At 35.0% G+C, this 15,612-nt stretch overlaps 1 protein-coding gene across 1 annotated transcript in view; it reads left to right on the top strand.

Annotated features, from left to right (window-relative positions):
* The window catches only part of LOC141436842 (uncharacterized), a 225,280-nt gene that overhangs the window by 150,107 nt on the left and 59,561 nt on the right, over positions 1-15,612 (top strand). The window contains exon 4 of the mRNA XM_074099920.1: positions 13,813-13,958. Coding sequence (XP_073956021.1) covers positions 13,813-13,958 — 146 coding nt within the window. The remainder of the gene's footprint in view (positions 1-13,812; positions 13,959-15,612) is intronic.

The raw sequence follows: 15,612 nt of genomic DNA, 5'->3' as shown, positions 1-15,612 counted from the left end.
GTAAGGATACGTTGCCCAAGTATTTTCACTTCTGTCTGTGTTCTTTTCTATTTGCTCTGTTTTATCTTTGTTTTGTCTATTTTGTTTCTAAAAATGATTATTTTTGTCATAAAGAAAATAATGCTGAAATAACCTACCTTATTACAAAAAAACAGAAAAGACAGATAACAGAAATCGTTTGTTTATTTAACTCTGCATGGTCCGTTTAACAAAGATTTGTTTGTATAAAAAGTAAAGTAACCAAAAAGCTTTACACTCAATGGAACAGTTCTTATCGATGCATACTATCCTGCATGTATGATTAAACCGAGTGGTGGATTTTTTGACATTCATTAGTGGTTGTATGTATGGATGTATGTAAACTCTTGTACAAAATAAGTAAACAAACATAATTGACAGACATTGAGATATATGTCCGCACTGGGCAACTATGGCCCAAGCATGTGCCCAGATATATGGCTATGATGATGATGACAAAGACGAACTTATCCCTTTAAGCCCCCACTTCCCTTGCCTTTTATCCCTTGTTTTAGCGTAAATTGAATAGATATTTTGATAATTGTATTTAATAGTTAACAGTGATAAATATTGTCAACTGAACGAAAAAGTTTAGCAACTTATTAATAATAAAAACTCTTAAGAAGGCACTATTGCCCCCATACCTACTTAAGCGGTATACGAATATATGGCAAACTTTTACGTCATATGAAACTCCGGAAACAACAAGAATACGAAACTATAAGCGAAAAACTGCCACAGCCTGTTCAAAACTTCGGTTGTTTATTGTTTCCAACTGAAAACATTGTTGGGACAAAATCTACTAATTACTTGCCCAGCTGTTGGGTTAATCCGTGAAATAATATTTTTTATCGACCTTTTGTTTCACTTAAAGCCGTCGGCTCAGAATTTGATGCATAATGAAGTGAGCATTGCCCGAACTAATTAATACTGATTCATTATATAATTTTTCTCAAACATGCTATGTAATGTTTATGTTGTGTTCCATAAAACAGGCTTCAAAATATACTGTTGCAGGCCTTGGCCTGCAAGACAACAGTCTTTTGTTTCAATGCAAAACGTCAAATATCCACGATAAAGGCCATTATACACGACTTGAAATTAATAATCTGAATTTCTATGGTTCATTTATTAGTTACTGAACAAATACACAAGACTATGAATATTCTATTTGTAAATTATTATTATTTGTGATTTTTTTATTATTGCAGTCCGTTAAATCTACATGTTTTATAGCAATTTGATTTTATTGGGATTATTTTAACGTTTTAAAAAATCATGTTAGAATGAAATAAACACTTATATAGATGGTATATGTACACTTATATGGATGGTTATAATTTTAAGTCTGGTACACAATTTTAGTTGTCTTACGAATAAAACATTGATTTCTAGGAGTTTTTATTTCTTTTAGTGCATGTTTGAGCCCGTCTATACATACTCGGCCTGCAAGCCTTTCTTTCCCGGCCTCTGCAGTAATACTATTATTCAATTTGACACAAAATGTTAAGTGTTTAAATCCTCCTCTTTGTGCCGTATAAGTCTCTACACATTACACCGTATCGTACCATGGCCGTAATAGTAAAGTATCAGACAAAAATACATTCTTTGTGTCGAAAAGTATGAAACTATGCCCACCAGCACGTTCCGTAATCAACCGTCACCGTCGCGTGTCATGTAAATTCCGTTTGACACTCCGTCTGACTCGTTTCTATTACAGTCACAGTATGATACGGTCTAATGAGACCTTAATCCTCATTGTCGAGGGTCGTGAATTCTATGAGTTATTTTCAGGCGATCACTCTCCACTTCTCGGTCTTTGGCATCATTCAATTCACAAGTGTTTCAATACCAATACAGTATTAGCAACATTAGGTACAGGCCAATTGGCATTGATCACTTTTTTGCAATTTGGTCTAATTCCAAAACCATTTCGAGGAATAGGTTTATTTAAATCATTTTATAACATTTTTGTAAAAAAATACTAATTGATCGTGTGTATATTTGCATAATAACGTTTGACCTTTCTTTGACTTTCATCGTAAATAAACGTTATATTATAACTAATTCGCCTAATTCTAATACTGCCAGGTGACAGAAGACACTACTTTTTTAAAATAATTGTGATGGGCAACATAAAACGTAGTTTTTAACGCCATGGCAACTATGGTTAGCTATAATTCCGGTAACTTCTAAATAGGGTAAAAAAGTTAAAACGCAACTAAAACCAAAATCCTATTTGAAGGAGGAGGTGTCTTAAATTCGCCTATTTTATGAAAAAAAAGATAAAAATAAATATTGTTTTTTTGAGACCAATGCCAATTGCCAAAAACTAATTGATATTATTTTTGAAAGTTTACGCATACATAAAAAGTTTAATTATGTATAATCGCTTTTGTTAAATAAAAATATATTAAGTATTTTATACTTTTTTTGTGTTAATGTTTGGTCAAAATGTATTGTCACGACAAGTACTAACTAAAACTAATGCATAATGTTTGAAATAATTTACATGCGTTACTTTGCGAAGATCCATATCAATGAGCTGAAACAATTACTTTGCTTACCCGCGACCTTATGATAGCTACGTTTATGCAATATGGTGAACGGTTGTGTTGCCCTGAAGATGAGCTCTGGTTAAGTTCGAAACGCGTCAGTGTGGTGTGGTGGTGGTCATAGATGGGTTTGTGTGATTTTGTGTTTTCCTACAGTGTGGAGGTGGAGGAACTGCATGAACACACATTTCTTGCATAAACGTCGCGGGTGAGCAAAGTAATTGTTTCAGTTCATGCATAATGTTTTGGTGTTTAACGTTATTCTCATTCCTAAATATTTAGTTTTACTCTAAGGTCGTCAAGATATATGGTATGACACTAAATTATTACACAGAGTTTAGGAATTGTAATATTACGTTGGTTCATTACGGCGACGAATCTTCTCTAAGGAAACAAGATAAATCAGAATACTTAATAAAACAGTCTAGCCGGTGTATTTTACTTTAGTACCTAACTTAAGATTTTAAAGGGAAAATAAATGGAAACTAGGTCATGTCTTATTACACTTATTGCCGTGGTATAGAATAATTCATTAAATTTAGATGTGTTTATTGAACTTGATCGCGAGCAGGTGGGAAAGCCCGTATATAAAACGCTGTTGTGCCAGCTATTGGGATGGTTAAACAATGAGATATTTCTATAAATTTAATTTTGTTTTTATTTTAAATTTTATTCTAACTATCGTAATTTACAAAATGAGCCATGTTACTTGAATAAATGAATTTAATTATTATTAAATAATTGATTGAATCAGGCGTTACTTTGCGAAGGTCCATATCAATGAACTAAAAAAAAATCCTTGCTCACCCGCGACCTTACGATAGCTAAGCTTATGCAAAATATGCGTGTTCATGCAGTTCCTCCACCTCCACACTAAGAACACACACAAATCACACAAACCCATCTATCACCACCACCACACTACACTGACGCGTTTCGAACTCAACCAGAGCTCATCTTCAGAGTGACACAACCGTACACCATGCTACCAGTTGTTAGACAGTTGTTGTATAGTCTAATAAACTATTATTATTATTGTGTGAAGTTCCCAATCCGCACTGGGCCCGCGTGGGAACTATAGCCCAAGCCCTCTTGTTCTGAGAGGAGGCCTGTGCCCAGCAGTGGGACGTATATAGGCTGGGATGATGATGATGATTATTGATTATCGGTGATTTTAAGTAGTTTGTGAAGTTAAATAACCTTTTTTGTTTGTCATATAAAAATAAAATAGAAAATAAAAATGCAGTTAACAATAATAAACAACACTCAATTCAACTCAACTCAAGGTTGCGTGTGTATATAATGAATCGACATGTGTGACATTTACCATGCTATATGAAAAAAATAGACTTCTTAATTTTGTATTAGATAGATAGACCAGGAGTACGAATTTTGAACAAAAACAACTTAACTATTACCCGATTCTAAAATTTACTGTCACCACTATCATATTCCTCAACCAAAAATAGTAGACTATGGATAAAACTAGCAAACAAGCAAAATAAGGAACAATATCATCAATTATCTGCCTCTCTTTATCTCGTTTCTGAAATTATTAAACAAGTCCGCACCAATTGGAAGAATCAAACTTTTAGGTAATAAGATTTTCATCAATCTATTAATAGTGACATTCAGTAACTATAATTGGGTACCAACTAAAGACACACTGTACACGTGAGTTAGACATTTAATTATAGTTTACCTGAGGCTTTCTACGTGCCAGTGACTGAGGTTCACAACTAACCTTTATTAAACTGTCTGAACCATAATTGTCTTTGTATGTATATACCAACCCTCTCGCTGGTGTGATAATTATCTTCAAACAATTACGAAGCAGAGAAGCCTGTTGTACGTACACCAGACAGTTGTACCTGATTCTTTTAGATTTTCGGAAAATTTTGAAGACGTCAGAATTGCTCAGTATATTTAAATAATTTATTGAATTAAGCGTTACTTTGCGGAGTGAACTAAAATAATTTCTTTGCTCACGCGCTTTGCCTGCTTTGTTCCAAACGCGTCGGTGTAGTGTGGCGGTGGTGATAGATGGGTTTGTGTGATTTGTGTGTGTTCTTACAGTGTGGAGGTGGAGGAACTGCATGAACACGCATATTTTGCATAAACTTAGTTATCATAAGGTCGCGGGTGAGCACTGAGCAAGGAAATTCTTTTAGTTTACTCAAATATTTTAAAAAATTGCATGATTTTATTGAATTACACGAGTAGGTACCTATACAATATTTAAGTTTTTGGTAAAAAAATCATTTTTAATCCAAAATTTTTTGCTGATTGTACTTTTTGTCGACTTTACTTGCATTGTCACCCAAACTACATTGGCATACCAAATTTCAAATCGATGTCATTAACAGACAGTTAGATAACGGGACAGGTGAAACTAAATAAAAGCTTGTAAAAATCAAGCGACTCGTTTTTTGATTTCGATATGTACAGCTAACGTCATAAATAAGTGACCATTTCCGTACCTTGTCTCTTTCAGTCGTTACACAATTTCATATGGCTTTTCAAACATGACGTTAAAGTGAAAAGGTACTAAAATTATCACTTATTTATGACGTTGACTGTACATAGGCTGACGGAAAGAAAAGGAAAAGTTTTCATGACAAACATCCCGATGTACTTCGGACATTCGTCGTTGCACCTTAAATTATAATCATCAAATATTGATTTATTTACGAAATAACATGTATGTACACATGTTTATTGTGTATTTCTTTTCAAAGATTAATTTAAGCAAATATCATATTATTTTCCTTCTTCGTGTAAGTAATATAAACAGTCTATCTGGATATCTCGTGCGAAAATTACAGGTATTTAAGTCTTATAGGATTCTGGATGTAGCTTTACACGCAGGTAAATCTCGTACAGTAAGTTCATGCCAGTCACACATAATCAATATTAGTTATTTAAAGCAGTGGCCTTTTTTTCAGCATTTGTCATTATTCGAATTTGTTTGACGCCTGTCAATGCTAATATTTTAGGAGGAACATTTGACTGTAGATAAGACTGTCTCATTCATAATCTAAATTCCTACTTGCTACTATTATTATTCGTGCCTGTGTTTCGGAATGACAAACGTGAGGCCTATTCAAGCAAACGGACGCGGCGGCCATATTGCCATTTCGTTCTGTAATGAGCTTCAATTGTGTCGTTTGGGTGTTATAAGGTTTACGGGTCCATAGCAGCGGCATAACTTATCAAAATACATACGTTTTGCCGTTTTACGCTTACCACACAGTGAACAAGCCAATAAAACTTAATTAGTTAAAATGAATGAAAACAAATTATTATTAAGTCATAGTAGGTTAACCATTAAAAGTCGAAAAGTTTTTAAACTTGCTGGCCACAGTTACTATCATGAAAGTTTTACCTATATCAATTTAAATCTGCATGATAAAACATTAAAATTGAAAACAAATAACATGTTTATTTACCGAGTCACGATTCAAATAATATGCTGCAAGTTCGCAGTTTCGTATTTACACTGACATGCAATGTAAAATGAGTCACCGCAGCGAAACGACGTTTTAAAGTTTTAATGCATTTGTGACAACTGTTTGCGGTTTCATCTTGGCTTGCATAAATCATTTTTATCAAGGTTTTAAAAAATCCCTTTACTAAGTTTACTTTGGATTTACAGTGATTCTGAATAATATTAAATTATATTGCCATCAGGGGGCCTACCATGATCTTTTCATAAACGATCCAAACGCAGAGCAGTTCAATGAGGGCTATCGCGAATGAATTCGCCGCTAGAGGCGCTAGTGTAGCGTGAGGTCTCCGAAATGTCAAATCTCATAGTTTTTGGGTAAGCTACGCGGGTTTATTTATAATAAGATTTTTTTTGTGAATATTTTGCATATCCTGAAATTAATTATGGCAATTATGCGTTACGGGGCAATGAATGTCTGTGTTTTGAGACAGTTTTGTCTTTCGGAAACTTTTGTCCTCCCTTTTTTTCCGAACTAAACGGGACTAAGCAACACTGGTTGCTGGATATTTTTATGGTACGGTTTTAAGGTGTTTTAAATATGATTTTAATCTAAACTTTGTTTTAACGCCCGTAATAACAGACTCTGAAAGCCACACTTAAAACCTCACGCAACAGTGCGCCATATAGTAAGACAAAAAACGATAGCCCTCATTTAGACACCTAAACTGAATCGTCGAAATTGGTACCACGGCGTTTATTTCTCAGTGCTGAGTCTCAATGGTTTACAAGTGAATGAAAGACCGATATTGTCTCTGGTCCGAAACTGAAACGCGAAGTCGCGAAAGGGATGCCGCTATATGCAAACCAAATATTGTATATTAAAACCTCTTTATTTTGGAAAACCATAACTCTATGTCATTCCGTGTTCTTAGCAACCGTTGTGTTGATTACAAATAAAATGTTTACGCTGTCACTAATCCACGATTCTATTTTCTCACTGAAAAATTAGTTTTATCAATGAGGAGTTCAGAAGCACAATGTCCTATGAAAAGTTATAAAACTTGAATAAAAGTTTAAAAGTTCTTGAAATTTAAAAATATTCCAAGTAAAACACTTAAAATTCCAAAAGAATTGACAGAATGAGTAACTTATACTGAATCGCTAAATTTGACACTGAAGCGATTCAATTCCCACTCAAGTTAAGCGTCATGGTACGAAAACCGCTTGAAGTGAGTGAATGAAAATGTCTGTATCGCTGTCGCTGAACCGTGCTTGAACTGAATCGCAAAAGTAACGTCGTGGTACGAAATAGCGATGCAGTTCAGTTTAGAGCCTAAACTGAATCGTATTAAGAGAGCGTGGTAGGCCCCCGGAACTAAATTTGTGTACTTACCAAATATCGTATCAATCTGTCAACAAGGGGACAAGACTTTTTTTTGCGGCAAAAACAGTGTTATTCAAAATAGACTTCAATTGCTAAATTTAACCCAACAAGAATATCAAACAAGTCAAGCTAAATAGAACCGTTTAAAAACACATAATTTAATTTATATTGCGACCTATCACTCAATTTCCAGATACTACCTACTGATGAATAACACAAACCCATTTTTTTTTTGTTTTTGTATACAAGTGGTACAAGTGAGTGGAAAATTACGAGCCACTATTGAAAACCCCTTAGGGGTTTATGTAATAGCTGGCGAGTCATCGCGTTTCAATCTGCGTACAAACTTAAGCTTTAGGTACATAAGATCAAACCTGGTTATCACAGGCTAGGTAGTATTTTTGTGAACTAAAATAATTTCCTTGCTCACCCGCGACCTTACGATAGCTAAGCTTATGCAAAATATGCGTGTTCATGCAGTTCCTCCACCTCCACACTGTAAGAACACACACAAATCACACAAACCCATCTATCACCACCACCACACTACACTGACGCGTTTCGAACTCAAACAGAGCTCGAGTTTGGTCCGGAAAAAGTTATGGTAACAATTTGAAAGGACAACGTTCGCTTGCACAACGCCATATATTGATTGCAAACAAAGTTAACACGTTATCTTGAAAGCCGAGGTACGCTACGTCACCGTTCTTGGACATTACATACCTACTTTCACATTTATTATAATAAGTATTGGTAGCTTATTAATATTTCAACATTACCTGGCAAAACAATATCAAGTAATAATGATCTGTTCTGTTAGGAAATTGACAGCAACATAAGTTAATGAGATTAGAGAATGATTATCAAATCAGGTTATCGACCAAACAAACGGAACTAATGGAATTACGCATTTCGTGTTTGCGATCGTGGAGTTATACGTAGTACCTATTTATTTTGACGAAACCGAGGAATGCCGACTTGATCAGAAACAAGATCTATATTTTGTTATGCTTAATCCATCCGATTGAATGCTAGTATGTTATTTCCTGTAATAAAAAAATAACAATTGTTGCTCGAGCCGGTATATCTTTACTTTATTTTAAACTGAATTGCGATTGACGTCTATCTCATCTGATGGTAAGGAGATGAATCTGAAAATATTGCTCACTAGTTCAGAAACAGTCAATTCACTCTAATCCTTATATAGCATTTAGTCTTTGTTGGGCGCCTTCCTTCTCTCATGATTAGAGGGCATTGACTGGTTGCCACACCGTATCTAGGGTACAATGTAAATTAATCTTTAGAGTCATTATAATTGCTTTGAATTTTTAATGTAAAGAAACTTATGCCTTAAGATAGAATACATGTTAAAATTAATTACTCGCTTTAGTTTCTTTATTCTCATACCAATACAAATTAAATTATTCTCATTTTTTGTACTGCCGAAGGAGCTATTTAACTACTTATTTTTCATTATTGCTAGTTACATAGCTCACTTAGTAGGCGTAATGTGCGTTTATTTTTAAGAATGTATCCTTCTTATATTGGTCATCTAGGTTTTTTTTTTACTTAGAATAATGACTATCAACTAACAGAGTTCCTATTTTTCAGTTATTTTTAATTAATCGTTTTATGACAAACCATATAAATTATATGAAAAAATATTAGAAAAGTGCTTTTTTAAAATAGGGACACATTATCCATATTAGAAATAATAAGAGATATATCTAATTAAATAAAAAAACAATCTTCAAAAGTCTTAACAGAAATTATAAATTAATTAATTACCATTACCCAACTCATTTTCGGATGGCGTACCATTCTGATATTTCTATAAAAGCAAATTTTAACAGCACAGCTTGTATTTGTGTTATTATACGTATTTATGGTCAACTAGAAATACAATACAGAAATCAGTTTAATTACTTGATTTTAGTTTTATTTACTAAATAGCTATGGTTCGGTTATATGTTGAAGATGTACTTTGAATTAAATGCACAAAAGCCAAATATTGTTGACAGTGCAACCTGAGAAACGTCTGAGAAATATTTTTCATTAAGAGTACGTATTTAAGACGCCACAATTATTAGAAACCGCCAAGTGTGAGTCTTCTATATAGTGTTATCAAATCCCTCCTCCTAGGCGAAACGCGCACTATGGGATCATCTTACGTTGGAAATGACATAGATATACATATAAGTGTATTTAAAAATACCATATAGACCTCTCATAGGCAAATCTTGTAATTTATATCAAGGTATATGTAAAATTGCTAAAAGTGGCTCCGAAGCGGTAACGTTTAGTGTGCTCTGCCTACCCCATTTGTTGCATTTTGTGTGTATAGGTAGTGCCATGAGAGTTGAAGTGAATGATTACACACACAGCTACAAAAAGAACTGGATGCACAAAAGGAGAATGTATGAAATGAATGAGTAAATGTCAAAATCCTGCTGTCATTACGTGACATGTTCTTGTGTGCGTGACCTCAACTCTGGTGGCACTACCTATACTCGTACATACAGGACTATTTTCAGTATATTTTTCAAAATTTAAGGCTTCAGCATCGAATTTACGGTGCGATTAATAGAAGTAATACATAAAAAATAAGTAAATGCTGTTTTTAGGACATCTATTGTACGCCTTGCCAGCAGTGTCCAATTTACCCTTAGATCCTAAATTCATAAATTCGAGACAATCAGATTACAAAAGAAAGCAACGAAAGCAGGCCACGGTAAAAAGCGAACCGGCGGAAATGGCGGGTCGGGCACCGGATGTGGTTTTACCAATAACTTCCGGCGGAAATCGCGACGGCTTTGTAGCACGAAAACTTAACTTGTTGTGATAGGTTTGCCGCAACATTCGACTAAGTTTATTTTACTTTAGATATAGGTTTTTTAACTGTTAAATGTGGGGTTATTCTTAAAAACTTAGACCAATATTTTGTTACGATAGTTAATGAACAATAATAAATAACTAAACATTAACATTCGCTCTGAAGCGTTATGGCCGCCTATTTATTGCTTACCATAGAAAATCTCTATGTATATACCTGTGATTTCTGTACTGCTTACTGTGTTTGTGTGCAAATAAAGAGTTATTGTATTGTATTGTATTGTAACCAACAAAGTTTGCTTCAAGTTATTAGTTCCCAATAATAAAATATTAAACGGTTATAAAAGTACTTAACTGTAACAAATACATGCGGAGAAAAAGGCTACGACTTGAGAAATTGAGAATGTGCGTATAACCCTAATTCTCAACAAACAAAGAATACAATGTTTTAGTTAGACTATCGCGGTAATTTATTACTAATTTTATGATTTAAAATACGCTAAAAATACAAAATACGGTTTTCAAGGTACGCGGAACAAAACCGCGGAAAAAAAATTGAATTCGAATCATAAAACAAAAAATTACATAACAAATTACTTCTTACTAATGACAGTCTTATAACTGCTTAGAGTCTTAAGTTCTTTTTTTTCGTTAAAGTCGGAACTAAGTATACTATTTTATAAATAGTAACAGCCATAAAAATACCTCTTAGGTAGGTACTAAATAGTAACCAAGCAAGAAGGAAAAAGGTAACAAATTATTTTTCTTTATTTTCGCTTTGAAATGTTTATTTCGTTGTTCTAGTGATCTGTTTACTTACTCGCAATGCTTTTGGTCCCAATCATAAGAAACTGGATATATTGCGGGCCACCGTCCATTAGTGGACATATTCGATTTCGCACTGCCTACATTATCCATGGCGTTCTTTCTTTACATATTTTATTTTCGCATTTCCGGTACTGAGATCGTTGAGGAAACTATATTTATTTGGGCGACAGTCGTTGGTTTCTAACTTTAATGTAAATATAACTTAAAAAAATATTTTTTAATTAAGTTTTTATTATTTTATATAGGTAAGTTTGTTAAGTATAGGACAGTTTTGTTTTTAATTAAATAAATTTAATACGACAAAAAAAACTTAAAATTAGGTCGACTTAGAAGTAAAATGAATACGTAGCACAATAAAATTGCTTAAAGTATAATACAAGAACCACTAACTATATAGTACTTTTCGGGTAGCTTGGGTACGGTGACATTTGTTTTTTTTCCATTCCACGCCATGAATGTTTCAGGCCAATATTTTATAAAAATTATACTTGAATCTTGAAAGAATTAAAAATATACATCTCCATGTAGCTTAAAATATTTCGTAATAATAAACACAAATCACTTAAAAATATATTATTTTATTATAAAACTAACTAACTAACTAACTAATTTGGCTCAGGGACCCAAAGAGGGTCTTGGCCTCCGAAACGAGAGCACGCCATCTGACCCGATCGTGCGCAGCCTCTTGCCAGTCGTCGACTTGGAGACGTCGCAGATCCGCCTGGACACTGTCCTCCCAGCGGTACCTGGGTCGCCCAACCGGGCGGCGACCAGCCGGTCGTCCCACGTACGCTCTTTTGGCAGCCCGATCCTCTCCCATTCGTAGTAGGTGGCCGAACCAGCGAAGTCTGTGTGATTTTGTTACGCCGATGATGTTGGGTTCAGCCACCAGCTCCTGGATCTCTCTGTTTTTACGGATCCTCCACGTGCCGTCGTCTCTCTTGACAGGTCCCAGGATCTTACGCAAGACCTTCCTTTCCGCTACAAGGAGTTGATATTCCTCTTTTTGTGTTAGTGTCCAGGCCTCACAGCCATACATAAGGACAGGTCTTATGACAGTTTTATAGATCCTTAACTTTGTATTCCTGCTGAGAAGCCTGGACACCAACACCTTGTGGAGGGCTGCACTGCAGCGCAGGGTGTTTTGGATGCGGATGTATATCTCCTCCTCTCTGGTGTTAGTGTCGGTTATGGTGCATCCAAGATACCGAAATTTGTAAACCCCCCCTGTATACGGTACCCCCAACATGAAGACTACCACGCCGAGCCCGTGCATTTTTGTATCGTTTCATGTGGAGGTATTCTGTTTTTGTCTGGTTGATCCCTAAACCTATCTTGGACGCCTCCCGCTCCAAGACCCTGGCCGCTTCGGCCACCTCTTCCCGGCTTTCCCCTAATAAAGCAAGGTCATCCGTTTACCCTATCACCTTGTGCCTGCCGCTCAGCTCAACACCTACGCCCAGTGCTAAGACATTCTTATCATTATTTATTATTATAACTAATAAGATAAATTTTAATCTCGTCAACTTTCATTGCGTAAAACGGAACTCAATTACAGTAATCGATTCCACAATCTTGTCAAATCGTTTGCCTCCCATCATCTGTCAATTAGTAGGAGAGCGAAAGGCCTTGAATGCGTCTTTGTTTTGAGTGTTTCGTATTGTTTGATTTTTTGAACTGTTACTTTGTTGTTTAGTTTTGATATAGTGCCAAAGAAGACCGTATGGTTTGTGAGATCCCGATAGATAAGCAAAAACACTTGCTACGCGGGCGAAGCCGCCGGCAAAACTAGTTGAAAATATAAACTATCACTAATAAAATCGACCCATAGCATATTTAATCGAGAATCGCAATAAATCGATTCGAATTTACATTGTCACAACCCTTTAATTGCTTAATGAGATGTCACCGTACCCAAGCTATCCGAAAAGTTGCATTATGCCCTATATATTTTGGACCAACCATTGCTCTTTTATCAAGATATATATGCCAAACAGGAACTGGGCTTCAGTGCTCTTGCGGGTCGGCTACTCAACGCGAACGTATATAGGCGGTTGAGAAATACCTATATTTTATACTTTATCCCGCATACATTTTAACGCGATTCCGTCAATAAGAATATCTGGATATTACTCTGCTTTCTCAGCGATTATGCTGTAAAATCACGCTCTTACTAATAGTATGTAATAGAAGAATGGAGTCGGGTATAATAATTATCTTTAATCTAATACGTACCTAGCCAAAGGCGTGCATTTGTCAATACGGTATTTAACAATTTTTTATACGTTTTATAAATTAAAACTTCACAAGTTCAGTTATGGAATAGAGAAATCATTTTTAAGCTACCTTTATAAATAACAAAGTTATAAAGGTTTGAAATTCAAAATTAGACAGAGAAAGACACTTGCTCGTTTGTCATCCAGTCGAATAAATTTTTTTTCAACTGATTTAAGTTTTTTCTTCGCTAAACACTGTCTGTATATCTATATTTTTATAATAATAATATAAGACATGGCAAATTCAGGAGTTTTTAAATACCGTATTCCAACGTAGGCAGCGCCTGAGCTGCCTAGCGGCTTGGGGCGCTGGGGCTGGCGGCGCTGAGTTTTATAATAAAAATAAATCCAGTACACAACACACGTGCCCTTCCCTGTCATTCTTCTCTTCAATCTGTACTTCCTTCTTCTCTCTTCCTTCTTCCGCCCCTTGCCAATAGAATACAACGAAATTGACTGATGGCACGTTAGTTACAGAGTCGTTCTGGAGGTGGCGGGTAACTCCGACGCGGTCATTCTGAGTGGACTGGAAGCGGATACACAGTATCAAGTGACGGTCGCTGCGTTGTGGGGCGGCCACAAGTACAGGAGCAGACCTATTGTCTTCCGCACGCTGGGTGAGTACTTAGAGTTGTAGTTTCGAAATTTTAAATCGCATTTTTAGCCGGTAAGTTTAGTTTCTTTCTACACTATAAATGTTTGATTCTTATACTTATAGACTGAAAACTTTGTAGGTAAATATAATAAAAGCTAGATTTGCAAATAGTCGTGCAACACCTATTGGTTCTTTATGGTTAATATTCACTGAAATATACAGGAAGGGAGAATAAAAAATAGATAAGCAAGGCTCGAACTGCGTGCGGATGACGGCAAGTCACATATAGGATGTGTTCAAAATAGTCTTTTCAAATTCAGATTCAAATTCAACATCAACTTCAAATTCAAATATTTTTATTTGCAATTGCAAAATTTATTTCGTAAACAATTACCACTTATATAAACCTCTTTAACTAAAAAATATCGCCACTACAAATGAGCATACATACATAACGTCTTTGACTGACATTGTCATTCAGATATTAACAATAAATTGGCGTTGTGATTTCACAATTATGTATATGATTGTCAAAATTTCATCTTTACAAGAATATTGTTAATATTTTCCTCTTGCTGCGATCAAAATTTAACACCGAAGAACAGCAATATTAAAATGACATTTTGGAGGCAACCTAACATGCCCTGAATTATAATAACGCTTACCTACTTTTATCTATTATGATTATTATGTACCTAACGTTGAAAATTTGCAATGCATCACATTTGACAACATCGATGTATTTTATGATTAAGTATAATACATCTACTTTTATTATAAATAATCGTACCTTACCCAAGTTTTATAAATCTTATTTTATTTACCACGTCATCATCCTGTATGCAAAATGAGGTAATTTTTACGTCATCCGCACTCAAACTTCGAGCCCTGGAGATACACACACACACACACACACACATAAACATCACGCTGTAATCCCAAATGGCTGAGAGACTTTTATATTCTTTAAAAACGAATTAATGTTTATAAACGAATTAATCTTTATAAACGGTTTTTAAAGAATATAAAAGTCTATCACGAATAATTATTGGAGTAGACACATTAACTTATATATTTAAAAGTGTTCTATCAGATAACATTTTTAATTTTCATTAAATTTTTATGGTATAATCGAGAAAAACTAACAAAAATGCAATGTTGCCAGCTCAGCAGGTATAAACGCTTTTAAATACTCGTGCTGCGTCATCGGTTGGTGTGAACGTGCCCTTACGGAGCGATGTTGTTAGTGTTGTGTGCTACCCTACATTAGACAGTGACAATAAAAATTACGATAAAAAGCGGGTAGTTGTGCGCCGGTGTTAGTTTCGTCGGACAGTCGCGCGAGCAGAGCGGTGGCGCGTAGTGCGCGCGTTGCGGCAGGCGTGTTGTGAAGAAGGGCTACGAAATAGCCCGAAACATGTGCAGCTAAACTCGATTTAAAACGTGAGTTATCCGTTACAATATCATTTAAACCCCTCATATTTTTATAAAAAAATGAATTCAAGTAAAAGCGCGTTCATTTAAAAACTTTGTACATTTCGTTTTAAAATTCAGTAATTAGTTTTACGTACCTCATTACTCTGCCTTTGTCAGTGTCAGAAACGAATTTCATTTCTTATACAACTTTCACATCACAAGTAAACTGGAAAATGTTTATCGTTTAGACGGAAAACGTT

This window comes from Choristoneura fumiferana, chromosome 17 (assembly GCF_025370935.1).
Source record: "Choristoneura fumiferana chromosome 17, NRCan_CFum_1, whole genome shotgun sequence".
NCBI classification, from domain to species: Eukaryota; Metazoa; Arthropoda; class Insecta; order Lepidoptera; family Tortricidae; genus Choristoneura; species Choristoneura fumiferana.
This window is presented reverse-complemented; position numbering and strand designations above follow the sequence as displayed.